General features: G+C 43.6%; 1 protein-coding gene across 1 annotated transcript in view; it reads right to left on the bottom strand.

Annotated features, from left to right (window-relative positions):
* lrrc56 (leucine rich repeat containing 56) overlaps positions 1–27,434 on the bottom strand; it is a 150,535-nt gene that overhangs the window by 8,411 nt on the left and 114,690 nt on the right. The window contains exons 7-12 of the mRNA XM_078221293.1: positions 13,466–13,643; positions 10,172–10,354; positions 8,315–8,379; positions 4,717–4,856; positions 3,039–3,211; positions 1,211–1,535 (exon numbers count right to left, since the gene is read on the bottom strand). Coding sequence (XP_078077419.1) covers positions 1,211–1,535; positions 3,039–3,211; positions 4,717–4,856; positions 8,315–8,379; positions 10,172–10,354; positions 13,466–13,643 — 1,064 coding nt within the window. The remainder of the gene's footprint in view (positions 1–1,210; positions 1,536–3,038; positions 3,212–4,716; positions 4,857–8,314; positions 8,380–10,171; positions 10,355–13,465; positions 13,644–27,434) is intronic.

Consider the following 27,434-nt stretch of genomic DNA (forward strand, 5'->3'; position numbering starts at 1 on the left):
AAGAGAACACACACCTGTAAATAACGCTCCGTTGTTTTAACCGTCTGTGCAACCTAACGTCATTCTCCAATATACAACATGCCTCATTCCTTAAATTACATTAATAAACCACTGGATTTTCTTTTGACAATCTGACAGTTTCATGGTCACTTTTAGAATACAGCTTTAACAAAAAACACAATGCAAATTCTCAAACTTCTGTGGTAGGATTTGAGTGAGGGGTAAGTGGGGGAAGTGTAAGTGACTTAATTTTTCTGTGGTGAGCCATTTTGGACTTGATCGGCTGAATGGCCTCCTTCTGTACAATAAATGGCTCTGTGATTCTATGATTTTTATTGCTAGTTCAACAGCATAACCCACTAAAGTTTTGTGCCACAATATTTATGCATATGTAATATTTATCCACCAATTCTAAGTTGGAAATGCTGGTTGTCACGACAGCGAAATTGGTATAAGGGAGAATGAAAGCAAGTGCAATTCCAAGCTGCAGCTTGATGCACAATCTAACCATGCAAATCTTTCTAAATGAGAGATGAAATGCTGATTTGCGCAGTGAAATCATGATCACAATGTTATCTTCTCCTCCGTGCAGCTAGGGTGGACCTTCTCCCATTTTATATCCATGACAACATGCCCAGGGTCTGCCCAGTTAAAATGGCTTTTTAAATATATATATTACTCATTCCACAAGCAGAGAAGCAATTTGTAAAGTGTGATGGGCTCATTTGTTACAGGAGGTTGAAAGGATCACGGCGATATGATATAGACACTGTGATCGTCTTCTTCCACTCCCTTCAGCAATGGGTTCCCATTGTTTGTCGGCTAAAAAGTTTGAGTAGAACAAACATTTTGACATTGTTCAAAGAGCAGAGGGGTTGGATTAATTGGGTAACTCTCTCAGAAACTCAACAGAGGTTTGAGGGGCCAAACAACCTCTTTCTGTGCTGTAAGATTCTATGGTTTTTGGTATCAGCGGTTTGTGAAGGTGGCCCACCGCCAGCTTCTCAAGGACAATTAGGGATGAGCAACGAAACGATGGCCTTGCCATCCCAGGAAAAGAATAAAACAAATCAAAGTTGCCTTACTGTAAACAAAACAAGTTATTCTAAACTTGTGTCAGCTTTGCAAATTAAACTCAATGGTAATGTGATTTAGCTGGATGTTACGAAAATTTTAAATAGAAGGCACAGTATTGTGCAAGGATTCATACTTTACACTTAGTCCAACAGCAGCTGGTCCAGAAACTGGTCTTCGGCACTTGATAGCAGAGTACACAGTCAGCCCATCGTCGAGCATATTTTTTGGCTTAACTCCACGTGAACATGAAGCTTCTCTGCTTTCATCAAGCACAGCACAGTCCTCATCACTTCTTTGAAATGGTTCACTTTTCATCTGGACAGGCCTTCTTAAGCATCTAACCCTAAAGTCAAGTACTTTGTGTGACTTTGTGGGTGCTTCTTGATGTGATGGAGGAACGGGAGACAACATTCGATTAAAGTCTGCAACCAGCAAGCTGTCCATACTGGGAGGAAAAGCTGAAAGAGAAATACAATTACTGGATGGGGTGAAACATAACTTTAACTTTAGAGCTTTATGGTGGGATTTTCCACTTATTTCGTGGCAATGGAGGCAGCAGCCAGTGGCTGGTGGCAGACTCTACTGGTCCCACTGCTGCCAGCGGGCTATGTACTCTCCGCTGCTGGTAAACCCCCGGCGGGAGTTCGCTGTCAGCAGGACCTGAAGATCCCGCCAGCGAGAATAGCCGGAAATATCAGCCCTAGTCTTGAAGTACTGCATTCAATGATGGGGGATTGCACCTCAGGGTGTATATATTGGCTTTGGATCTGATGCAGCGCAGATTCATCAGAATGATATTGGGTTTTAGAAGGGTTACAGTATGCATACAGGCAGCTTATACTAGGCTTATATTCCCTTTAGAATATTAAAGAGTAATCTATTTAAGACAATTAATGGATTTGATGGGTTAGATGAAAAGAACCACAGAACTCAACTATAGATAGCATGTGAAAAAGTTTTTAAAACAATCATTTATTCATAACCATTGCTTTTAATACAATAAAATCATCCAAATCATTTAAAGTACAAGTAGCAAAAACTGCAAGTACTTGAAACTTCTTTATCTTGCATAAGTAAACACTATGCAATTGACCAAATAGATCAGGGCAAAAGCACAATTAATCAAGCAATACTTTCCATGACGCAAGCTGTTTCAACAGAATAATGGATATCTGGCCTCTGTTTTTACACATGAAACTTGCAAGTATAGTAAACAGGGAGGAGGAGAGTAACAGACTGGTGAAATGGGCTGACAGATGGTAGGTGCAACGTAACACAAGAATTGTGAAGTGATTCATTTTGGTGGGCAAAATGAGGACAAAATAAACTAAATGGCACAAATTTAAAGGAATACCTGCGTGTGTATATACACAAATCATGAAGGTGCAAGACAAGCTAAGAAGCCTGGTTTAAAAGCACATGGAATTTTCGGCATTGTAAAGTGTACAAAAGCATGAAAGTTTTAATAAAGGTTTATGAACTACTAGTTGTTTTATTTATTCGTGTCACAAGTAGGCTTACATTAATACTGCAATGAAATCCCCCAGTCGCCGCACTCTGGCACCTGTTCGGGTACACTGAGGGAGAATTTAGCATGACCAATGCACCTAACCAGCACATCTTTCGGACTGTGGGAGGAAACCCACGCAGACACAGGGAATTAGATTCAAATAGAAGCTTTCAAAAGTGAATTGGATAAATACTTGAATGGGAAAATTAATAGGGCTATGGGGGAAGAGCAGGAGAGTGGGAATAATGATGAGCCTCTTTTCATGATGTGTGAACTCATGATTCTATGGCTAGATTTCGTTGTAATATATAAACAGCCAACTGAAACCACCTGGAAAGTTTAGAGCCTTAGGCAGCAGGTTAAAATGTGTTGGAGTAGTTTCCGAACAGCTTTTACACCTGAACAAGCCAGGAACTGAAATGCGTAATTAAATCAAATGAATCCAACTTACTTGGGGATGAAGGGTCTAAAGGCGACAGGCATTCTGGTGAAATAGGAGCATTCCATTCATTGGAGCAGTTATCCTTCTCCTCGTCATTAGAATTGTTACTCAGTACGTCATTATCATTGTGATCAATCTTCAACACTTGTGCTTCTTGTTCCTTCAGAATAGCTTCAAGGCGCCTTTAGAACAAGTTATATAGGTGTCATTGCTCATCCCTTCAATATTGATTTATTTTGTTATTAAGGCTGGAGACATAAACACAATTCTTTGAGATTGATTATTTCAGATTGTTCCTGTAGATGTCTTATGAGATTCTTTTATTCTCCCCAGGTTTTTCTACTTTCCTTCAACCTGCTACCTTCAACAAGTCTCTAATCTTGTGGCCTCAGTGAGTGGCTGTGGACTATTCAACCATAGTAAGCATCACTGCCCAGTCCGATCCTGTCCTCACCCGATATGTGTGCATCCATGCGCCTACACAGACATAAATATGCACGTACAACAAAAACTACCTGCACTTACATACCACCTTTAATGAAGTAGAACATCCCAAAGTATTTCACAGGATGTTATCAAACATAATTTGACCCCAAGTCTCATGAGGAAATATTAGGACAGATATGCTCAAGTGGTAGGTTTAAATGAGTATCTTACAGTACAGCGAGGTGGAGAGATTTACGGAGAGAATTCCAGAGCATAGGGCCCAGGTAGCTGAAACACTGCTGCCAATCGTACAGCAATTAAAATAAGAGATGCGTATGAGGCCAGAATTGGAGCAGCACCAGGATGTTGGAGGGTTGTGGGGCTGAAAGAAATTATAGAGATAGGAAGGGAGTGGGGGGGGGTGATGCAATGGAGGGATTTGAAAACAAGAATGAAAATTTTAGATCAATCCATTGCTTAACTGGGAACCATTGCCATTCAGCGAGCACAGGGGTGATGGACTGGACTTGGTGCAAGTTATGATTTTGCACAAAAAGTTTTGGAGGAACTCAAACATATGTGGGGTGGAAGATAAGAGGTTGGTGAGTTGTGTGTTGGAATAGTGACGTTTAGAGGTAAGAAGGGTAGGGGTGAGGGTTTTGGCAGTACATGACCTGAGGCAAGGGCTGAGTTGGGTGATGTTATGAAGGCGCAAATCAGCTGTCTTAGTGGCTGCGTGGATTTGTGATTTGAAGCTCATCTCGGAGTTAGATACAACACCAAAATGCAAACAGTCTGGTTCAGCCTCAGACTATTGTCAAGGAGAGGTGTGGCTGTGTGGTTAGGGAACAGACACAAATAGTCATGGATACAGCCATGCAGACACAATCTAATGCAATGGGTTGGGCAAAGCCTGAAGCTATTGCAGTGCCTGTATTGAATTATAGTCATTACATATTGACATAAAGCTGATCCCCAAATGTACTGATGTTAAACCTCTTCCAGGGAATGCCTTTCTTTTGCAAGTTTCAGATAACTTTGCTAGCCAAGCAACTTTCCCTATGTTATCAAGCCATCATTCAGGTCAGTACCTGAATGTACCTGAAGGAACAGCAACTAGCTTCATTTTGGTGCAAAATACTCTTGCAGCTCATGTTACAATTCTGTTTTTTCAGCACAGTTCATCAAATTCAAAGTTCCCAGCATTTTCTTTTTCTCTGTTAATTATTTCCTGAGCTTGAGAATTACGGAGAGTACCTACCTGTTGTGCTCATCCCTCCAGGCCCTCAGCTCTGAGAAAATATCATCTCGGGTTCTGCTGTCAATTTCTAATGAGTCATATGTGTGTTCTGGCAAATGAGTATACTGACTGAACCAATTCCTTGCTTCATCACTTGATGCCTAAGAAAGGTGAATGACAATTAATGGGTACATCTGCAGCAAACATATTGTTCCAACATTCATCTGCAGTTTGTACCTTTAGCTTTGTACAGTAGGTATAAAGCAACACTTTCCAAACTGTTTTCCAACACAACCCCATTTTAACACCCAAAAATTAATACAATCTCAGATGACAATGTAAACAAAACAGCAATAAATCAACATCAGTGTATAATTATTAAAGTTTGCTCTGATGTTATATCATATGAAGGTGAAATTCAGTAGATTAGAGGACTGGGCTACTGCCTGTCACAAAGTCTGCACCCTCTCCACTGCTGCAGCTCCGTGAAGCCGCTCTGGGAAATGTCTGGTGTATTAATGTAGATGCATCATTATGTCACATCTTGCTTGATCAGAGCTGCAACAGTCAATCAATGTGTCCAATGTGGGGAGTTATTATGAGAGGGTGGGAGGTTAATATTACTTTATTCCTCATGATCCCAATCACTGTAACTTAGAACTATATCATTGTTCCTTCACTGTCTCCAGGTCAAAATCCTGGAACTCCCTCCCTAACAGCACTGTGGGTGTACCTAAACTATATGAACTGCAGCAGTTCAAGAAGGTGGCTCATCACCAGCTTCTCAAGCGCAATAAAGGGTGGGCAACAAGTGCTGGTCTTGCCAGTGACACATAGAACATAGAACATAGAAAGCCACAGCACAAACAGGCCCTTCGGCCCACAAGTTGCGCCGATCACATCCCCACCTCTAGGCCTATCTATAGCCCTCAATCCCATTAAATCCCATGTACTCATCCAGAAGTCTCTTAAAAGACCCCAACGAGTTTGCCTCCACCACCACCGACGTCAGCCGATTCCACTCACCCACCACCCTCTGAGTGAAAAACTTACCCCTGACATCTCCTCTGTACCTACCCCCCAGCACCTTAAACCTGTGTCCTCTCGTAGCAACCATTTCAGCCCTTGGAAATAGCCTCTGAGAGTCTACCCTATCCAGACCTCTCAACATCTTGTAAACCTCTATCAGGTCACCTCTCATCCTTCGTCTCTCCAGGGAGAAGAGACCAAGCTCCCTCAACCTATCCTCATAAGGCATGCCCCCAATCCAGGCAACATCCTTGTAAATCTCCTCTGCACCCTTTCAATGGCTTCAACATCTTTCCTGTAATGAGGTGCGCGCAGTACTCCAAGTGGGGTCTAACCAGGGTCCTATAAAGCTGCAGCATTATCTCCCGACTCCTAAACTCAATCCCTCGATTAATGAAGGCCAGTACGCCGTACGCCTTCTTGACCGCATCCTCCACCTGCGAGGCCGATTTAAGAGTCCTATGGACCCGGACCCCAAGGTCCTTCTGATCCTCTACACTGCTAAGAATGGTACCCTTCATATTATACTGCTGCTTCATCCCATTGGATCTGCCAAAATGGATCACCACACACTTATCCGGGTTGAAGTCCATCTGCCACTTCTCCGCCCAGTCTTGCATTCTATCTATGTCTCGCTGCAACTTCTGACATCCCTCCAAACTATCCACAACACCACCTACCTTGGTGTCGTCAGCAAACTTACCAACCCATCCCTCCATTTCCTCATCCAGGTCATTTATGAAAATGACAAACAGCAAGGGTCCCAGAACAGAACATGCCAGGACAAATCCAAAATATTAAATTCTAAGGTATGGACTGTAAAAATGGTGATATTTCTTTCCAGGCATATCAGTACCAATATAATTATTCTTAAGCGTGTGTATTTGTGCATGCCTCCCAGATCTGTGTCCACCTTTCCCACCTTACGCTACAAACTCTGATAACAAGAGGGAACATTTTGCTGCACAAGATCAACTTCTGTGTTGTTTCAGTCTCCCCTCTCTCTAGCTGACAACTACTTCTTTCTTCCCTTTCCTCCTCCTGCTTTCTTTTTTCCAATTTCTTTGTTTGTTTTTCTTTTCTATTTTCTTAAATAGAAAATTCGCTAGAGCAGGTCTGGGTGTTTTTCTGAACCCTTTGGATTTCCATCTCGTCGTTCTTTTTAAAAACATTTTTTTCTTCTTTTTGGGTCTTCATGTCACAGTGATAACTGAGGTAAGTGACTAGAAAACAGCCGTCACCCATGGAAATAGACTGGAGCAAGAGCCAGTTCATCACAAGAGGACAAAGGAATGGAAGTATACAAGTGAGAAACCATCTCAGGGATCCTAATACTAGCAGCCTGGGATCAAGGCTGACACAAAACCAACAAACCTGGGGTTTATCTTTCCAGGAAAATAAAAGATCCCCCTGTACAGTTATAAAATACAATGGAGTTTTCCCCCTGATGTAATATGATAAATTATAAATATCACTGCTAAAGAAATAACTTATATTTCAGTAGCATTTTTCACCACCTTTGGACACCCCAAAGTTCTTTACGGTCAATTAAGTACTTTTGAAGTGTGGTCACTGTTGCAATGTAGGAAATGTGGAAGACAAAATTGCACGTGGCAATATCCCACAAACAGAAATATGAAAATGACCTGGTAATCTGTTTTCGGTTGTTGATAGAGGGATAAATATTGGTTGTGACACTAAGGAGAATTTCCCTGCACAGGATATTCCAGATTCATAACCCTTTGGGTGAAGAAGTTCCTGCTGAACTCAGTCCTAAATCTGTTCCCCCTTATTTTGAGGCCACGCCCCCTAGTTCTCGTTTCACCTGCCAGTGGAAACAACTTCCCTGCTTCTATCTTATCTATTCCCTTCATAATTTTATATGTTTTTATAAGATCCCCCTCATTCTTCTGAATCCCAATGAGTACAGTCCCAGTCTACTCAGTCTCTCCTCATAAGCCAACCCTCTCAACTCCGGAATCAACCTAGTGAATCTCCTTTGCACCCCCTCCAGTGCCAGTATATCCTTTCTCAAGTAAGGAGACCAAAACTGTACACAGTACTCCAGGTGTGGCCTCACCAGCACCTTATACAGCTGCAACATAACCTCCCTGTTTTTAAACTCCATCCCTCTAGCAATGAAGGACAAAATCCCATTTGCCTTCTTAATTACCTGCTGCATCTGCAAACCAACTTTTTGTGATTCCTGCACAAAGACATCCAGGTCCCTCTGCACAGCAGCATGCTGCAAATTTTTACCATCAACTTATAGAATGACACTTCCAAATGCACTGATGATGGGAAAGCAACTGAAGAGAATTGATTTGAGGGAAAGATTGTAGATTTTGAGAGCACAAAAATAGGGAGGCAAAGAGAAACCTCACAAGATGAGATTTGTAACTGAGCACGTGTGTTCAGGCTGCTGTGGAATCCTGAACTTGTTTCAGATAGGCTGACTTGGGCAACAGGTGTACACTTGCTGGAGGATTTCTCTATATAGCAGACACAATTCACATACCAGATATACACAGCATAACCACATGTCAGACTTATTCCAAATACTGTCAATAAAACCACAGAAAAGCCTTACGCCTTGCTTCTTCCTTCGAGCTCGAAGAGCTGTGACAGGATTTCCACAAAAAATGCTGCCAGCACCTAGAAAGAAAAGCAAAACGTAAAATGTGGTGATCCTGTTATTTCTGGACACAATTATTATGAAATGACTATACTGGTAGAACTGACTTGTATCAATGTTCAAATAATCCCAACCTCTTCCCTATGACACCCCTCAATCAAACAATCTCCCTAGTTCACTTGAAGACAAAGGTTATTTTTTATTTAATTACATGAATTTTTAATCATTTTGAATCTCTGTTCGTGGCACTCTTGGGGGGGGGTGGTCTTCATGACACACCAATGTACTGTGGCACACCGGTTGGGAACCACTGATGTAGACAACTTAAATGCCTTTGCATCATATGTAATTACCATTTTGAAATGACTGCATTGAAGTACCTCAGAGTGCAACATGATCTATGTAGAAAACCTGAATATTATTGCATTAAGTGTGATGGCCATTTAGAAATATTTGTAATATTCTTTTAGATACTTTACAAAAAAAGTATACTTTTGCAAAAAAAAACTTTTAGTTATGATTTTAGAGTTGAGAGATCAGAAGAACCTACCATTAACTTATTCACGGTCATCTTTTATAAGTTGCTCCGATGCAATATAAACTCCAATGCAAAGAACTTGATAAGGCTGCCTCACCCATATGAAAGACTCACTTTTTGAACAATTCTTTTGTGTATACCACATATTGATATGATTCGCCTCACATTTATTTCTAGTCTTGAATTTACTTTTAAATCAAAAGAGGCAAGCTAATTCAAAATTCTTCTGCACTTTGAGGTCAAATTATTTAGGATTTGCTCACACTGGTATATTCCATTTTTCTTCCTAAGACATCAGTTCTTTCACCATTATAGATATTCACAGGATATGGCAGGTGATGTTTCTTGATGCTCGAGGTGCATTTGTAATATTTCACTTCATAACATCGAACGCACTAACAGTAAATACTTGTTTTCAAGTAATTAAAGAGTATAGATAGGGTAGAGAAAGATAAACTGTTTCTGCTGGTTGGGGAGTCTAGGGCTAGGGGATATAGTGTAAAAATAGCGCACAAAGAGTGGCAGAAGTTAGGAACTTTCTTTCACAAAAGGCAATTGATGCTAGATGAATTGTAAACTTTAAATCTTGATATTGATAGATTTTTGTTATCCAAAAGATAAATTGGTTTAGGTTGGAGGGTCACAGTTTTTTTTTTTAACTGGTCGGTGCAACATCGTGGGCCGAAGGGCCTGTTCTGCGCTGTAATGTTCTATGTTCTATGTTCTAAAGGTATGAAGAGATATGAGGAAAAGCTGGGTATATGGAGTTAGGTCATAGATCAGCCATGTTCTCACTAAATGGTGGCCCGAGGGGGGGGGGGGTGGTAAATGGGTAACTCCTGTTTCTATGTTCCCACTTAATTGAAAAGAGTAGTTAATGCCGAAAGGTGCAAAGTACATCAGAATCATTAAAACATTCCACATATGTTTCTATTAGGTAGGCCTAGAAGGTAGGGATATGTTCGGCATAACTTGTGGAGCCGAAGGGCCTGTTTTGTGCTGTAGTTTTTCAATGTTTCTATAAGGGAGCCATCAAACTCATTGTGCCTGTGGAAGAGCTATTCAATTCGCCCCACTTCCCTACTCTTTCCCTTAGCATTATAAATTCAAATTTTCAAATATTTATCCAATTTTCTTTTGGAAGTTACTACTGAATCTGCTTTTGCCAATCTTTTTGGCAGCGCATTCCAGAACTCAACTGCACACCATGTTAAAGAATATCATTGCAATACTTCAAAAGGGATTAATTATAGAAAGAACTGACGTTTCACTACCATGTGTTAGGTCGCTCGCGCCATCCTGAAGCCTGGCATCAGGAATTCCTGTCCTTAAGACGCCAACTGTAGACCCTGTGGAGAGTCTCCCAGCACTGTGTGGTCTCCGGGAGTTTGATGCCTTTCGAGATGCGTAATTCTGGTGCTTTTGAGAAGCTGGCAACCCAGTGGTTGTATTATCACCTGTATTTAAAGTAAGTTTATTTTACAGAGGACTATAAATACATATCTAAACAATGACACATTTGTGAGATAATAAGGAGTTGCAAACATTTCTGCATGGACTATTGCAATCAATATATTGAATATAATAGTTAACTAGAGAGTCTTAAGCAGGCTTGTCCAACCTGCAGCCCATGGACTGCATCCAGCACCTGAAGTCCTTCCATGTAGCCCCCAGAGCCAGTTTTCAAAATGTTGGTTAAACAGGTAAGTTGGAGTGGAAGATTCTGCAAAGATCTGCTCCTTCAATCACAGACCATTCCTCTCCCACAGTTTTTGCCGATAAGCTTATTAAACCCATCAGCAGCAGATGTGGGAGATAAATAGTCTGTGACTAGGAGTAGTGAACACCCAGTGGTGATGAGTTTGCTGAGGAGAAAGAGGTTTTATTTCAGATAGGGTGAGGAGATGTGACAGACAGGAGAGATAGAGTGGGAGCCAGTGTGAAGTCCCATGAAGGAGGAGTGACCAGGACCTCGGGAAGGAGAGGTTCACTGTGAGGCGTGAGATGCTACGGAGCCTGGGATCAGAGGATGGGGCATGGGAAAGGCAGGCGAACATGTTTGAAAGATTGAGTGACTTTGTTTGGGAATGAGAGTGTGTGTGTGTGTATGTGAGAGTCAGTGGCCGCGATATTCCCAAAAAAGTTACAAGTGTTGAATTTGTGGGAAAACTGGTGTAAATCACGCTGGTTTTATCAGACAAGAACTTCCCACACTCTGTGTAATGCAGAAGTCACAATCGGGAATAGTATTAAAAGCTCAGGAGTCGGGGCCTATTCACGTCGGAGGCTGACAGTTCTGGGCCTCTGCGCACGCGAAGTGGCCCCGAACTGTCAGCCTGCAGTTTGCTGGCCAGCTTGATCGCTGGCCAGCCCAGGAACCTCGCAATGCTGCCCCTCCAGCATCCCCCTCAGCCTGATCGCGGCCCCCCCCATCTATTTGCGTGCCAGCCCTGACCCCTCACCTCCCGTCCCGGAGCACCCCGATCTCCAACACTCCCCCCCCGCAGTGACGATCCCCCCCAACTCCCCCTCCCGCAGACACCCCCGCACCCCAGGCTTACTCCCCCCCCCCCCCCCCCACCACCCCAACCCCCACCCCAGGCTTACTCCCCCCCACCCCCCCCCCCCACCCCCACCCCCCCCCCCCCCCACCCCCACCCCCCCTCCCCCCCCCCACCCCCCAGGCTGCCCGATAGCCCCCTTCCTCCAGCCCTGACCAATCCCCATGCAGAGTGGCAGCAGGACCCCCCACCTCACGGTTCTCCCCCAGGCCATGCCCACAATAGGCCCTGCCCCCTTTGCACTGCCCCAAGCCCAATGGGCAGTGCCAAGGTGTCCCCTGGGCATGGGCACTTTGCCCCTTGGGTAGTGGCAGGGCACACTCTGGCACTGCCAGGGTTCCCATGCCCAGGGGGTACCACCCCACTGTCGCCCGACTCCCTGGGGGGCCTAAATTGCCTCCCCTTCACTCCAGTGTGGTCAGGCCGCTAGTGCCCCGAAAGTGGGGAGCTAGTTTGAACCCGGCTGAAGTGAAATACTCCTAGCAGGATGGGAGATGCTAGCGGGTCTGGAGAGTTCAGTCCTGGGTCCACTAATTACATTTAAATTGTACTTTAAAGGCTATTTAAATATTAGCTCCACCCGCCTCCCAGGCGATTTCCTTAGCCACGCAGAGGCCACTGGAAATCTGGGCCTGGGAGGCGCAATCGTGGCACGAATGCTTGCGGGAATCCCGCAAATTGGTCAACACGCGATTCTCCCGGCCCGCTAAAAGGTTAGCGCAGCGGGATGGGAGGATCGCCCCCAGTATGTGTGGGAGTGAGAGAGTGAGTGTGTTGCAGTGAGATATTCAATGTGTGGAAGGGAGAGATTCAATGTGCGTGTGTGTGTGGAATGAGTGAGTCATGTCTGTGCATGTGCAAGTCAGGGAGTGAGTGCCTGTGTGCGGGAGTGAGAGTGTGTGTGTGGACAGAGAGTGAGAGAATGAGTGGGTGTGTGCGCATGTGAGAGTGCGTCAGTTTGTGTGTAGGAGAGTGTGCGTGTGGGAGTGAGAGAGTAAGTATGTGGGAGTGAGTGATTGAGTGCGTGAAAGGGAAAGTGCAAGTGAGTGGGTGACTCTGTGTATGTAGGGGAGTGAGAGTGAGTGTGTGTTTTTAGGCGTGAGAGAGTGTACGTGTTAGTGTGTGGGAGTGAGAATGCATGGGTGTGTATGTCCGTGGGAATGAGAAAGTGCATGGGTATGTCTGTCTAGGAGTGAGAGAGTGCATGAGTGTGTGTGAGTGAGTGAGTGTGGGAGTGATAGAGTGAGTGTGTCTGTGTGGGTAAGAATATGTGGGGGAATGAGTATGTGCGTTTGGGAGAATGTGTACGTGCATGGTATGTTTTTCGGTGGCGGGAGGTGGTCCACCGTTGGCCAACAGTTGGAGTTTCTAGTCCTGCCGGTTAATGGGAAATCTGTGCAGGGGTGCACCATTGGCAGGACCAGAAGATCCTGTCGGTGGGAAGGATGGGAAAATCATGCTCAGTCTGTGTGAGTGTGTGAAAGAGAGAGAAAGTGTGAGAGCAAGTGTGAGAAAGAGTGAATGAGAGAGAGTGAGGGAGTGAGTGAGTTTTATTCCCAGTCTCAGGGTTCTTGCTCACTCTCACCACCATATCACACCCACTCGCACAGTGAATGAGGTTGAGTGATTGAGCACTCTGAGACTGGCACACACAATGACCTTCTCACACTCTGGTCATTTTTATTAATTAGCCTTTTTTTAAAACTTAAACAATTATTTGCTTTGACATTGCTTTATTTTTGCTAGCAAGTGGTCTGTTTTCTTATTCCTATAACTTTTTTTTCAAATTCAGTTTAATGTTGTGCCAATCCTTATCTTTCCAAAATGTACTCATTGGTCCCTTGAGTGAGAATAAAATGGAAATATCGCCCCCCAAATGCAATGGTTGGACAAGCCTAGTCTAAAGCAAAATCTTACGACAAGACGCCAGGAATATTCCTGTTAATGACCACATTTCGCGGGTGCTTGTGATGCTTTTAATAATTGCTTGGGAGTTATTCCACAGACCTAGATTTTCAAGCTCCTCAGCTGAGATGCCATCCTTAATGGCTTCCTTCACAATGAGCCAATCCTTACTGACGGTACAGTTAGATTGAATGCAGGTCTCACTCACAGGAATATCGTCCAAATACCTCAAGTGTGGGATTAACTTTTTAACCATCTCCCTGTAGTTACAATTTGAATCCTGGAATGGGTGGGGTAGAAAAAAGACAACAATTACAACTATTCTCATCGCAATTAATGGACATTACTGAGACACTTGGAAAACAAAATTCTAAATGGTCAAAGCACTTTGCAGATTAATTTTTGATCAACCATGACAACAACTTGTTTTGTATAACGCGCCTGTAACAATGATTTTAAAAGTTCCCAAGTGCATTAAAGCGAACATAAGACAATGGAACAAATGATGAAAGCTGTTAGAATGAGTGGATTTTGTACCATGCTCTACCTAAACCATGGAGCAGCAATCTCCTCTGTGCATATAGGACACTGTGTACTTAGCCAGTACAAGCCAGTAAGATGCTGGCTGGAAAATTCCTCCGAATGATCCCACTGCACTGGAGTAATTTTGGCAGAAGTGTGCCAGAGCAGGGCGATGATGTGAAGTTTCAGAACTATTGTATTCCATTCCTCTGCTCTGTATGAAACTAAGCTGAACTCAATCCCCAGATCAATGTGATCTAAGTTTCAGAAAACTAAATTTTTGGTACTGTGCAAAGGCTTTGTGAATGGGGCCAAAGTTTTCGTATTGAATAAAAATTGCCTTAGCAATAACCAAGTTGAAGCAGTCTTGTTGTAGAGCCCTCCGATTCTCTTACAGATTCCTTTGTTCAAAATGTGAGGGCATAACTATAGGGTTCCGGCATAACTATAGGGTTCATGGTGGGAGATATAGGAAGGATATCAGAGGTAGGTTCTTTACGCAGAGAGTGGTTGGAGTGTGGAATGGAATGTCTGCAGTGATAGTGGAGTCAGACACTTTAGGAACATTTAAGCGGTTATTGGATAGGCACATGGAGCACACCAGGATGATAGGGAGTGGGATAGCTTGATCTTGGTTTCAGATAAAGCTCGGCACAACATCGTGGGCCGAAGGGCCTGTTCTGTGCTGTACTGTTCTATGTTTCTATGTAAATTAATCAGTCCTGAAAGTATCAGAACCATCCGAATGGATATCGCAATTGCAAATGGTTCATGACTCTAGTGAAACCCCAACATGTATTTGTCTAACAGCACAGGTACAACAATTTACATACCAATGGGATACTGAACTAACGTCAGGGTGGATTGAAATCTTTGAGCACTGCTGACACTAGCAGGCAGATTGTTTACAGTGCAGGAGTCAATGATGGTTCCTATTTGGTTGCAAAATTGTTTGGAGTTGTAATTAATTTGAGGAGTACACTCGCTGATGCTGCAAAGCGTCTCAATCCATTTCAGATATGCAAAACTGGATGCTAAGCAGAAGCACCAGAAAAATTAGTGTGTAAAATCTGAATAGATGGCTTGAGGTAGCTTTGAGAAGACATTTGAAAAAAATGAGGTAGAAAGAGAAGAGTTTAAAGGCAGAGTTCTAGAGCATAGGAATAATACAGCTCAAGACTAGGATACCCAAGTGTGCTTTTTCATAATGTATAGATCAATCCTCATTTGTTGAAAAGATAACACAATTTGAAGACGAAATTCATTTAGCATCAATTCAATTCTTGGTAGATGAGAGTCTGGGCCACATATTAGCCAATATAAAACAACGACTTTCCACGCTCCATTGGTACTGTGCAATGTCCTTTTCTTTTGGTCAATTACCTTTGCTTGATTCTCCTGGAGCTTACACCCCTGGGGCTATAGATTAAGTGGATAGCCTGCTTGGTCTCCACTGTAGCTGGTTGGTTAACAGGAGGCAATAGGGAGTTGCCAAGCATGACTCTGCTCCGCTCGCCTGCTCTGATTCCTTCTTTCTCCCACCACCACAAGTAGAGTTACTGCAATCCCCAGTGAGTGATGCTCAGATCAGATCAGTAGCAGAGAGTGAACCAAAACACATTTGCCCTCTGGTTATAATGGACATCAAAAATATAACAAGGTGTTTCTGAAACTGATAGTGCACAAAAAACTCCTAGTTAATTTTTAATTTGAAAGACTCATGGAAACATCATGTAATATTTTCCTAATACTAAATAAAACTGCTAAACATCATACAGATCCACAGTTACTTACATACTAAAGACACAATTTTCAGAGCAGTCTGCTATTAAACAACTCAGGTTATAACTTCCATGCTCCAGTGTATCTGGTGGGGGGCCGGGGGATGGGGTGTACACAGAAATGCACTGGGAAACCCCTCCTGGAAATTCCCAGATAAGGTTTGCATGGCAGTTGCCTGGGAAGTGCAAATTTCGGATGAGCAATTGTCCTGCACTGGGAATCATCTGAAACGGTGACTTAAATTGCAAACTTAGGTCTGACTGTCTTACATCAATAGTTACCCAGAAAAAGTTAAAATAATTAAGCCCACTTCTGGGTAACTATTGTACAGACCGACATCAATCCCCCACAATACACCCCCCCAGGGGACATCCCTCCACGCCCCCAGCTAAAGCCCCTGCCCGTAAACCCCACCCCATGTGACATCTCTCATCCCCTGACTACACTCCCCTCTGCGGGGGACTCCAACCATTCTCCCTCAACCCCTAGGGGACCCCTCCAACCCCCAAACTCCCAAGGACTTTCCCACAAATGCCTGCCCTCCTACAAGATTCCCTCACAGGAATCCCCAACTCCCCATATCATGGGACTTTCCCCCCCACATCTACTCCACCTTCTCAACACGACTACATGACCCCTGCCATGGGATTAAACCCCCAACACCTGAGTAGCCGCCCCCGTCATGAGGCTCCCCCAACCCCCGACTAAACCCCCACCAAATCCAACTACCCCTCGTAGACCAGATGCAACCTCCCTTGCTGACTTTCCGATTCCTCCCCGTCCGAGTGCTTGACTACTAATACCCCACCAACACGAGTGCCTACTCCCTCTGTACCCTCCCCTCCAACCCCGCCAGTGCTTCCCATTTCTGCATTAAATTCTAACCAGTTATCTGGCAAACCTACCTTAGCGCTGGCTTGAAAGTGGCTGGACTTTAAACCTACCTGATTTATAGCAGCTAGTGCTGCAAAAAAAAGGGAGCCTGGCCTCTTTGTGCCTGACTCCGAAGCCCTGAACAAAAGGTCTCAGGAACATGCTGCCCTGCACTGTTCACCAACTCTGATTGCCATTCTGCAGCTAATGTTATCCATTTACAGGATGAGAGTGCTGTTAGGGAGGGAGTTCCAGGATTTTGACCCAGTGACAGTGAAGGAACAGCGATATATTTCCAAGTCAAGATGATGAGTGCCTTGTAGAGGAACTTCCAGGTGCAGGCGTTCCCATGATTCTGCTGTTCTTGTCCTTTTAAATATTTTTTTAAAAAGCAGCCACTAATAGTCATTATCACATGTGAAGCTATTCCAGGTTACCTCAGTCATACATGGAGGAATTTAAACACAAGGATCAGGATTTAAAATTTGAGGTACCATGAGCCTGAATAATATGGGTGAGCATAATTTGGTGTGGATTAAGATATGGGTAGCAGGAATTCAGATGTAAAGGTGTATGGAGGTCAGATGATGCAAGTCTAGCCAGTACAGTTAAAGAATGTATATTTGTGCATTTAGTGCTGTGAGAGTAGCACAAATCTTATTGGAGAGTCTTTTGCATTCTGCTTGGCTCTGCAATTGTTAAATACGAGGATGTTCATGCAGTCTTCTCCTCCCACTAAATGATTAATTGTCCACCACCACTTACAACTGGGAGGGCCATAGAGCAGATACTCTCCTACACTTCTCACTGAACCAGGACTGGTTTGATGGCAATGGTACATGAGGTTACAGGCTTTAATGGAATTCAAATATGCTGCCTATGATGGCCCACAGTGTCAGATGGATGCCCAGTTCTGAATCAATCCCATTATACAGTGATAGTGTGACATTACATGACAGATGGAGGGTGAAGCGGGCACTTTGTCTCTGCCATGGATTGTCGCCCCCACCAAATTGTCATAAACAGATGCATAGAGTCATAGAGGTTTACAGCACGGAAACAGGCCCTTCAGCCCAACTTGCCCATGCCGCCCAGTTTTTATCATTAAGCTCGTTCCAATTGCCCGTGTTTAGCCCATATCCCTCTATACCCATCTTACCCATGTAACTGTCTAAATACTTTTTAAAAGACAAAATTGTACCTGCCTCTGCCTCCAGACACTCACCACCCTCTGTGTGAAAATATTGTCCCTCTGAACCCTTTTGTATCTCTCCGCTCTCACCTTAAACCTGTGCCTTCCAGTTTTAGACTCCCCTACCTTTGGGAAAAGATGTTGACTCGCTACCTTATCTATGCCCCTCATTATTTTATAGACTTCTATAAAATCACCCCTAAGCCTCCTATGCTCCAAGGAGACAAGTCCCATTCTATCCAGACTCTCCTTATAACTCAAACAAATAAAGTCCTGGTAGCATCCTAATAAATCTTTTCTGAACTCTTTCTAGTTTAATAATATCCTTTCTACAATAGGGTGACCAGAACTGTATACAGTATTCCAAGTGCGGCTTTACCAATGTCTTGTACAACTTCAATAAGACGTCCCAACTCCTGTATTTAATGTTCTGACCAATGAAACCAAGCATTCCAAATACCTTCTTCATCACCCTGTCCACCTGTGACTCCACTTTCAAGGAGCTATGAACCTAGACCGAGATCTCCAACAGGTAGATTGGTGAGGACAGGTCAAGTAAGTTTTTCCCTCATGCTGGTGCTCTAACCACCTGCCTGCCACAAGACAAATCTGGCCACTATGTCATAGTAGTGGTACCACTATCAAATTCCACACTCATGAGTACATTTTGTGTCCTTGCTGTCTTCTGTTTCCTCTGCATAGTGTTCAATATGAAGAAGTGCTGATTTATTTGTCCATTTTTGAATTGATGCCTTGGGGCTTCATTGAGTCCAGGTTAATATTGAGAACTTTTAGCGCAACTTCCTCTAGACTGTACTGCACTTTACTGCGACCTGTGGTGGGTTTCTCCTGCCAGTGGGACAGGACAGACCCAGGAATAATGATGGAGGAGTGTGGGACATTATCTGCAAGGAAATGGCATTGTGAGCATGATTCTGTCAGCCTGTTGCTTAACTTACCTGTGGGACAGTTCTCTGAATTCTGGGCAAGTCCCCAGATATCTGCGAGGAGGACTTTGTAGGGTCGACTGGGCCGAGTGTGCCGTTGTTGTGTTCGAAACCAATGCCAGTTAGCCTGTCCAGTTTTAGTCTTATATTTTGCCGTAGGTTTGATACATCTAAGTGGTTTGCCACTTCAAAGGTAGTTAAGAGTCAACCACATTGCTGTGGGTCTGGACTCACAGTGCATAAAGCAACTTTTCATTCTAGATTTTTATTTAATTAATTGAATTTAAACTACAGTAACAGGGTGGTTATGTTACTGGACTAGTAAACAGAGGCCTGGACTAAAATTTATTTATTAGTGTCACAAGTAGGCTTACATTAACACTGCAATGAAGTTACTGTGAAATTCCTTTAGTCGCCACACTCAGGCGCCTGTTCAGTTACACTGAGGGAGAATTTAGCATGACCAATGCACCTAACCAGCATGTCTTTTGACAACCTGGAGACAAAAGTTCAAATCCCAACACAGCAGCTGGGGAATTTGAATTCAGTTAATTAAATAAATCTGGAATAAAAAGCTTGTATCAGTAATGGTGACCGTGAAACTATGGGATTGTCATAAAATAAGTGATTGTCATCTAAAGCCCTTTAGCTGTTTACCTGCCATCAGCTGGCAAGTTCGAAGCTCCTGGCGCCATCTTTAAATACCAGTCCAGCACACTCATATCATTCTGTTCAGCTCACCTGTCTTCATCAGACCGCGTTCTCCAAGGCGGCCTTCGCGACACACGACAGCGCAGAGTCGCTGAGCAGAAACTGATAGCCAAGTTCCGCACACACGAGGACGGCCTCAACCGGGATATTGGGTTCATGTCACACTATTTGTAACTCCCACAGTTGCCTAGACCTGCAGAGTTTCACTGGCTGTCTTGTCTGGAGACAATACACATCTTTTTAGCCTGTCTTGATGCTCTCTCCACTCACATTGTTTTGTTTCTTAAAGACTTGATTAGTTGTAAGTATTCGCATTCCAACCATTATTCATGTAAATTGAGTTTGTGTCTTTATATGCTCTGTTTGTGAACAGAATTCCCACTCACCTGGAGAAGGGGCTTAGAGCTCCGAAAGCTTGTGTGGCTTTTGCTACCAAATAAACCTGTTGGACTTTAACCTGGTGTTGTTAAACTTCTTACTGTGTTTACCCCAGCCCAACGCCGGCATCTCCACATCAACAGACCGTACAGGATGTCAGCAACCCAGAGGGAAAAGGCTAGCAGCCTTAAGAAGCCTGCTCCCCGATTCAACCACCTTCCCTGTGAGCCCATCGCCTGCCAGGTGCCCATGTGCCATTTGGACTTCTGCCCACCACATCTGGAGTCGTTGTGCACCTCCTTCCAGTAAACAATGTGGTATGCCTTTGCCCCCCTTGTTTGTGAGCTTTTCATGCAGCTTTGTCAGGGTCCAGCTTCCCTCCCTTTGGTTTTCTCTCTGCCTTTCATTGTTCGTCTTCTTCATCCACCTCCCTGCCCCTCTGTCTGCCATTGTGGGCCCTCGCCCTTACCTTGGCTCGTTGGACAACCATGTTACCACAGCACCCTCTTGTCTTCAACAGACCACCCCTGCAGCCTTAGCTCATACTCCATCCCTGGTCAAACTTTGGATCTCTGTTGCAATGGCTACTAGTCCCACAGCACAGTGCTGTCCACATAGACAATGGAGTGTAGCACCAAGGTAAGGAGACCCTTGTACTCCCCAACACCAGGAGCAGTACTGAATCAAGATGGTGATACAGGAGGGTCCATGGGTCCAGCAGCATGGTGCTGTCCATGAAGACCAGCTTGGCATGGAGATGGACGGCAGGAACCAGCTCGCCCTGGCAGAGTGGTGAGGAGCACCTCAGGAGTAATGCTGCACTTCGGCAAAAATATTGTTGCACTGACCTCGAAGTCTCTTGTGAACTGAGAACAGCCTTGTGCATGGCAGGCACTCTTTAGCAATGGTGTTTTCAACCAATGTAGTTTCACACTGGCACGATGCAAGATTGAAAGGCCTGACACGATGTCATCAGGCAGCTGTTTTAATGAGCATTCATGAGATGCAAATGAATGCAAATTGCATTCACTGCACCAGTCAGTGGAAAGACTGACCCACCATTAACCTGCCGCTGGGAGAATTGCGACGTGATTTTTCACCGGTGTATTTCCGACTTTATGGCTGCCACTTGATTCTCCATTCCCACCTGCCACCAAACCCTCCGTGGATGGGTTGGGAGAATTCTGCCCTAGGTCTGTAGATCATTAATCTAGGCCTCTGGACTATTGGTTCAGTAAACATTAACGCCTTTTCTCTTATTTTAGATACTGCCAGAGCTGCTGACTATTTCCAGCATTTTCCGTTGTTATTCATAACCACTATATCATCATTCCATGGCCAGTTTGGTCTGAAATAGAAATGCAATCTTTATATTTTCCTGGCTCAGCTGCTTGCAGGCATTTGCTGTATCTGTTGCTTCTTAATTCCTCGTTAAATGAATTGATGTAGATTTGTTATTCATGTGAAGGTTTGCACTATTTCAGTGACTGACCTTTTCTGAGTCATTAATCTGACCATTCTGATAGCCTTGGCTTTTATTGCCAGCTGTAATAAGGAGGAAAGGGTTTTATTGTCCACAAGGGAATAGCTAGTTACTGATCCTCACTTGGTACACAGTGCGTAACAAAAAATAGATCACTATATATAAATATAAAAATGAGTATAATTTGCATTTAAATTTATTAACTTATATTTTGTTAATGTTAATTAATGAACACTTTTAAGTTAACTTAAACTAGCCAAATTTATTTGTTAGAAAAAACTAAAAATAAACCAAGTGAAATAATTACATAAACCTTGAGCAAATTAAATGTATAAAATTAGGTTACATCGAGATGGCAGTGCAGGAGGTGTTAATCAGATACCAATTGTGTTTATTCTCTGCAGGTGGAGGCCATTAATCGGGGTTTCACTTGAGCAGATATAAAGTGACACTCGAGGGGTTTCCTATCTGGGTTGCTGCAGTACATCCTTCACTTCCTTACCCTCACCCGTCATCCAAACTTGTCTTGTTGCTGTCTGGTGGAGTGGGGGGATGAGGTCCCTCTATGTGGGAGTCTTCCCCTTTACCATTGAGGACCTGAGAGGGGAGGGTGTTGCATGCAGCAGATTTTTTTTATTCATTCGTGGGACATGAGCGTCGCTGGCTGGGCCAGCATTTATTGCCCATTCTTAGTGGCCCTTGGAGGGTAGCTGAGAGTTCAACCACATTGCTGTGGCTCTGGAGTCACATGTAGGCCAGACCAGATAAGGACGGCAGATTCCCTTCCCTAAAGGACATTAGTGAACCAGGTGGGTTTTTCTGACAATCGACAATGGTTTCATGGTCATCAGTAGATTCTTAATTCCTGATATTTTTTATTGAATTCAAATTCTACCATCCGCCGTGGCGGGATTCGAACCCGGGTTCCCAGAACATTAGCTGAGTTTCTGGATTTATAGTCTAGCGATAATACCACTAGGCCATCGCCGCCCATATTATCACAGGATATGACATTTCACAGACTCCCAAGGTGCCTGCACTTTTTGCTACCTTGTGGAATCCGTGGACCACGTTTATCTAAGTTTAAGTTAGTGGATGAGCTACAGATTAAATGGACTGCTTTGACCGGAATGGTGTTGAGCTTCTTGAGTGGTGTTGGAACTGCACTTATCCTGATAATAACTTCAAATTCAACTGGAGATCTGAGCCAAACACCAGCTGGAATTTATTTTGTATTTCCAGCTGCTCTACTCCAGACTGGGCCAAAGTTACCATATACCAATTGTTTCCTGGATTGCAAGCAAGATCACAAAGACCTCGCTCCTGATAATTATCAGCACACTTCTATAAAACTGCTGGAAACTATAGAGGGGAGGTTTCCTGCTTCACAGATTGAGAAATTGTACAAGTTATCTGGTGATTTTTCAACCAATAATTTCAGGAAAATCAATGGAGGAGGACTGCAGAATTTCACAATATGGGCTCCTGGCAGGTAGTGGGAGCGCTGAAACAGAAAATCTTCTCCAGTATGTCAATCATCATTTCACAAGCTGTTATAACAGCATGAACCTTGTGCACAGCCACCTTGTAACAATTACAAGCTAAACAAAACATCCAAGAAGTGACCCAGATGAACAAACCTTGGCTTGCCTCGACAACAGGCTACACCTTTGCCGAGCTTTTACTAAAGGAGACGTAAGGAAAGTTTTACAGGAAAAACTTGCAAGTTTAGCTCTGTATCAAGTTGGGTCAGCAACATTCCATATTGGGCCGTATCTTCGACTGGAGCTGCATATTTCTCACTCGGACTTTTCTGACCCAAGGCTGCTGAAACATGTGCAGCATAGCTGCTCCTGGAGTCCCTTCAGTGATTGCAGTGCAGGAGTGTGGGGGAAGTGAAGCCACATCCCCTTTTTACAGCACCAGCCACCATGTATCAGTACGTTTAAATGTCCCAGACATTTGTAAGTGTCTTAAGTGGTAAGTATGCAAGTAGGATGGGTTGGTAGGTTGGGACCGGGTGGTCGAGGTGTGTGTGTGTGTGTGTGTGTGGCGGGGGGGGGGGGGGGGGGGGGGAGGAGATGTTGTCATCAAGGGGTGTACAGGATTCGGGTGGGGATGAACACTGTCTAGAGTTGGCCATTCTAAACCAATGTCTCATCGGTGTATGACATTAGTGCCAGGATTGCTCCCAGTTCTGTAAACCCAATCTGCTCTTAAATCTTTGAGACCCTTAGTACAGCTATTTCTGCATGAAGTAGATGGAGCACTTCAGCTTAAGTTGGTGCTTCCAATGTAACTTCCATGGGTAGGTTTAGTAAGTAAAGTTACGAGGAATAATTTTATTGAGGTAGTGTTCTGGTAGCAAAATGTTTGTGTGACACCTCCTGCATTTTTGATAAAACCTCTAAAAGAATGCATTTGGAAAATTTTTGAGTGTTTTCAAAACATTAAGTGAGTTGATTTTTTTCAAAAATCAATAATAGTCTGTACATATTCTCAAAGCATCACAAGGCTCAGTTAAACATAAATCACAAACAGAACCTGAAGCTAAATGTTCAGTTTCCTCAGAATGGCCAACTTCTTCTGAGCAAGCTTGTGTGTTTCTACTAAAAAAAAATGGTATTTTCTCCTCATTGTTTTTGCTTCTCTGTTGTCTGCCACAAGTTGCAATTCAAGCAGCGCAAGCTATCTTCCCAGATTCCACCCAGCCATCTACTAGACGCAGGAGACAGCAGCTAAGAAATTCACACCTACTACCATCTGGACACAATTAACTCCTTGCTACTGGTGCTGCTTGGACCCTGCCCATTTTACTATTATACATCTGAGGATAATGTGAAGTAATTAAATGTTCCTGCCTAATCTATCGGCCTGGATCTTCTGGTCTCCAGATAGTCAAGAAACCTAAGGTACCCCGAAAGATAGGAGCAGGACCCATCAGAAGGCCCGATGTAAGCACATCCCTGGGTATTTGTACGAGAAATATAAACTTCAGATTGCCAGTTTTATCCTGCCTGGCTTGCTTCATGATTGCGTTCATGGTAAGCGTTCTCCAAGGCAGCCTTCACGACACACGACAGCGCAGAGTCGCTGAGCAGAAACTGATAGCCAAGTTCCGCACACATGAGGACGGCCTAAACCGGGATCATGTCACACTATCGGTAACCCCCACAGCTTGCCTCCTGGACTTGCAGAATCTCACTGGCTGTCCTGTCTGGAGACAATACACATTTCTTTAACCTGTGCCTAATGCTCCCTCCACTCACATTGTCTGTATCTTTAAGACTTGATTAGCTGTAAAGATTCGCATTCTAATCAGTATTCTGTAAATTGATTTTGTGTCGCTGTGTGCCTCGTTTGGGAGCAGATATCCACTCCATCTGACGAAGGAGCAGGGCTCCGAAAGCTAATGGCATTTGTTACCAAATAAAGCTGTTGGACTTTGACCTGGTGTTGTTAAAACTCTTACTTGCTTCATGATTGGCCAGAGGCATGAAGGATTGAGCTGATTGCCCTATACTTACCCTGGCTTATACGTGGATTATTGGAGTTTTTCATAGCAAGTACCAGCAAAACTCTCAGTAAATCATCTTGGGTGTCAAAGCACTTCAGAACCCACAAAAATGTTTACTCAGATAAAGGCAAAATACTGTGGATGTTGGAATCTGAAACAAAAACAGAAAATGCTGGAAAATTTCAGCAGGTCTGACCGCATCTGTGGAGAGTAAATAGAGCCAACGTTTCCAGTCAGGATGACCCTTCGTCATGTACAAGTGAATCATTAGATTAGAATGAACAACTCTGGCATGGAATGAATGCTGGCCAGCACAGATATGATGCGCCAAATAGCCTCCTCCTGTTCATGGGATATCGTAGAATCATATAATTGTACAGAATGAGGCCATTCAGCCCATCACATCTATGTTACCTCTTTTGAAGCACAATCTGGGGAGTCCTGCTTCCCCCACTCTTTCTCCATATCTCTGCACTGTTTCTTCTCCCAAAGACCTATGCAGTTCTCCCTTGAAAGTCAATCTTCCACCACCTTATCAGGCAGTGCATTAAAAATCCTAACCAGTTGTTGAGTAAAAAGCTGTTTCTCATGTTGCCTCTGGTGCTTTTTCTCATCCCTTAAATCCAAGGCCTCTGGCTACAGATCCTTCAAGCAGTGCAATCAGTTTCTTTTATTTAGTCTATCTAAGCCCTTTAGGATTTTAAACAGTTATATCCTATATTCACAACCCCATTTATAACTCAGTGTGGAAAAATCCAGTTCACACGGTTCCATTCACTGTTTACTGACCAAGTTCAATGCAGTTGCATTTGGTGGAGTCAGGTGCGGGTCTGCATGGTCATACCCAGTGTTGAAGGTTCTAATTCAGCGCACTTACATTCAGACCTGACAGGTTCAGGTCTGTAATGATGCTCAGCCCTGGTGAAGGGTCACCCAAACTTGAAACGTTGGCTCTATTCTCTCCCCACAGATGCAGTCAGACCTGCTGAGATTTTCCAGCATTTTCTGTTTTTGTTTCAGATTCCAGCAGCTGCAGTATTTTATTTTTTAAGAAGTTACAAAGACTCCTAACAGAGAAAAAGGTGGGAGGTTTTGTTTTCAAGAAAAGGCAATTGGATTTTGTTTCCAATTTCACAGTGAGAAAAAATGTCTTGACCTGCAAATGTTAAGACCATCTTGAGCAAGTCTGTGTTATGTTTGATTTCGGTGTGAGCATCATTCACTGTTCTATTTTCATACAATCGTAGAATCCCTACAGTGCAGATGGAGGCCATTCGGCCCATCGAGTCTGCACCGACCACAATCCCACCCAGGCCCTATCCCCATAACCCCACATATTTACCCTGCTAATCCCCCTGACACTAGGGTCAATTTAGCATAGCCAATCAACCTAACCCGCACATCTTTGAACCCATTATCGTTAAAAACCATGTTGTTTTCATTTTGTCAATTATTTATTCTTTGTATGCATTCATGCAGGCTATTTCTGTGAAAATTCAATCATATTTTTGGTTCTGAATTAGATGAACATATATACTTTGTGCTCGAGACGGTAGGTATATAACACAACCTTTGACAATCTGAATTCATGACCTACTAAAGGGATCAATGTGACTGCGACAAAGGTAAACATTCCCTTCTGTCTGATGTTTTGACACAGCTGACGCACCATCCTCCTCCACCGTTGTCCAGCTGGGTGATTGTGAAAAGTCCTAAATAATTGCAAGTCGTTTTGTCTTTAAAGGCACTATATAAATATGGGTTGTTGTAATAAAACCCAAATCTCAATGGAATCATGGATTCTGCACTTCACAGGGTACCACCACCTCAAATAAAGTCACTGATTTTGAAAAAGATTCTTTCCTTTCTGAAATCAAAATGTTATTTACAGACAAGCCATCCTCAGGTTCATTCCAATACACAGTTCCATTATTTTGCTCAGCATTGGTGAGGGGTGAATGGGTCTGTAGTTGCTCCATTTTCTTTTATCTTCCTTTGTAAAACAGGTAGCATGTTGACATTGGGACTTCCCCTGTATCTAATCACTCTTTTGAATATTAATATTTAATATCAATAAATGTGACAAATTCTAATAGCTGAACATTGGGCGGCATGGTGGCACAGTGGTTAGGACTGCTGCCTCAGAGCGCCAGGGACCCAGGTTCGATTCCCAGCTTGAGTCACTCTGCGTGGAGTTTGCACGTTCTCCCCATGTCAGCGTGGGTTTTCTCCGGGTGCTGCGGCTTCTTCCCAGAGTCCAAAGATGTGCAAGTTAGGTGGATATAATTAGTCTATTAGTGTTAGGGGGATTAGCAGGGTAAATATATGGAGTAATAGGGATAGAGCATGGGTGGGATTGTTCTTGATAGAGGCACGATAGGCTGAATGGTCTCCTTCTGCACTATAAGGATTCTATGGTTGTTGGCAATTTGAAGATCAGCTTCCAGAAATACAGGAGTTCTAAGGATTAGAACCCCCAGTATCAACATCCTGGAGGCTACGGTTGATCTGAAATTTAACTGAACTAGCTATATAAATACTGTGGCTACAAAAGTGGGTCAGAGGAAAGGGAATTCTGCAATGAGTAGTCACATTCTGACTCTGCAAAGCTTATCCACTATATACAAGGCACAAATCAGGAGCGTGATGGAATGGTCACCACTTGC

This window comes from Mustelus asterias, chromosome 9, assembly GCF_964213995.1.
Source record: "Mustelus asterias chromosome 9, sMusAst1.hap1.1, whole genome shotgun sequence".
NCBI lineage: Eukaryota > Metazoa > Chordata > Chondrichthyes > Carcharhiniformes > Triakidae > Mustelus > Mustelus asterias.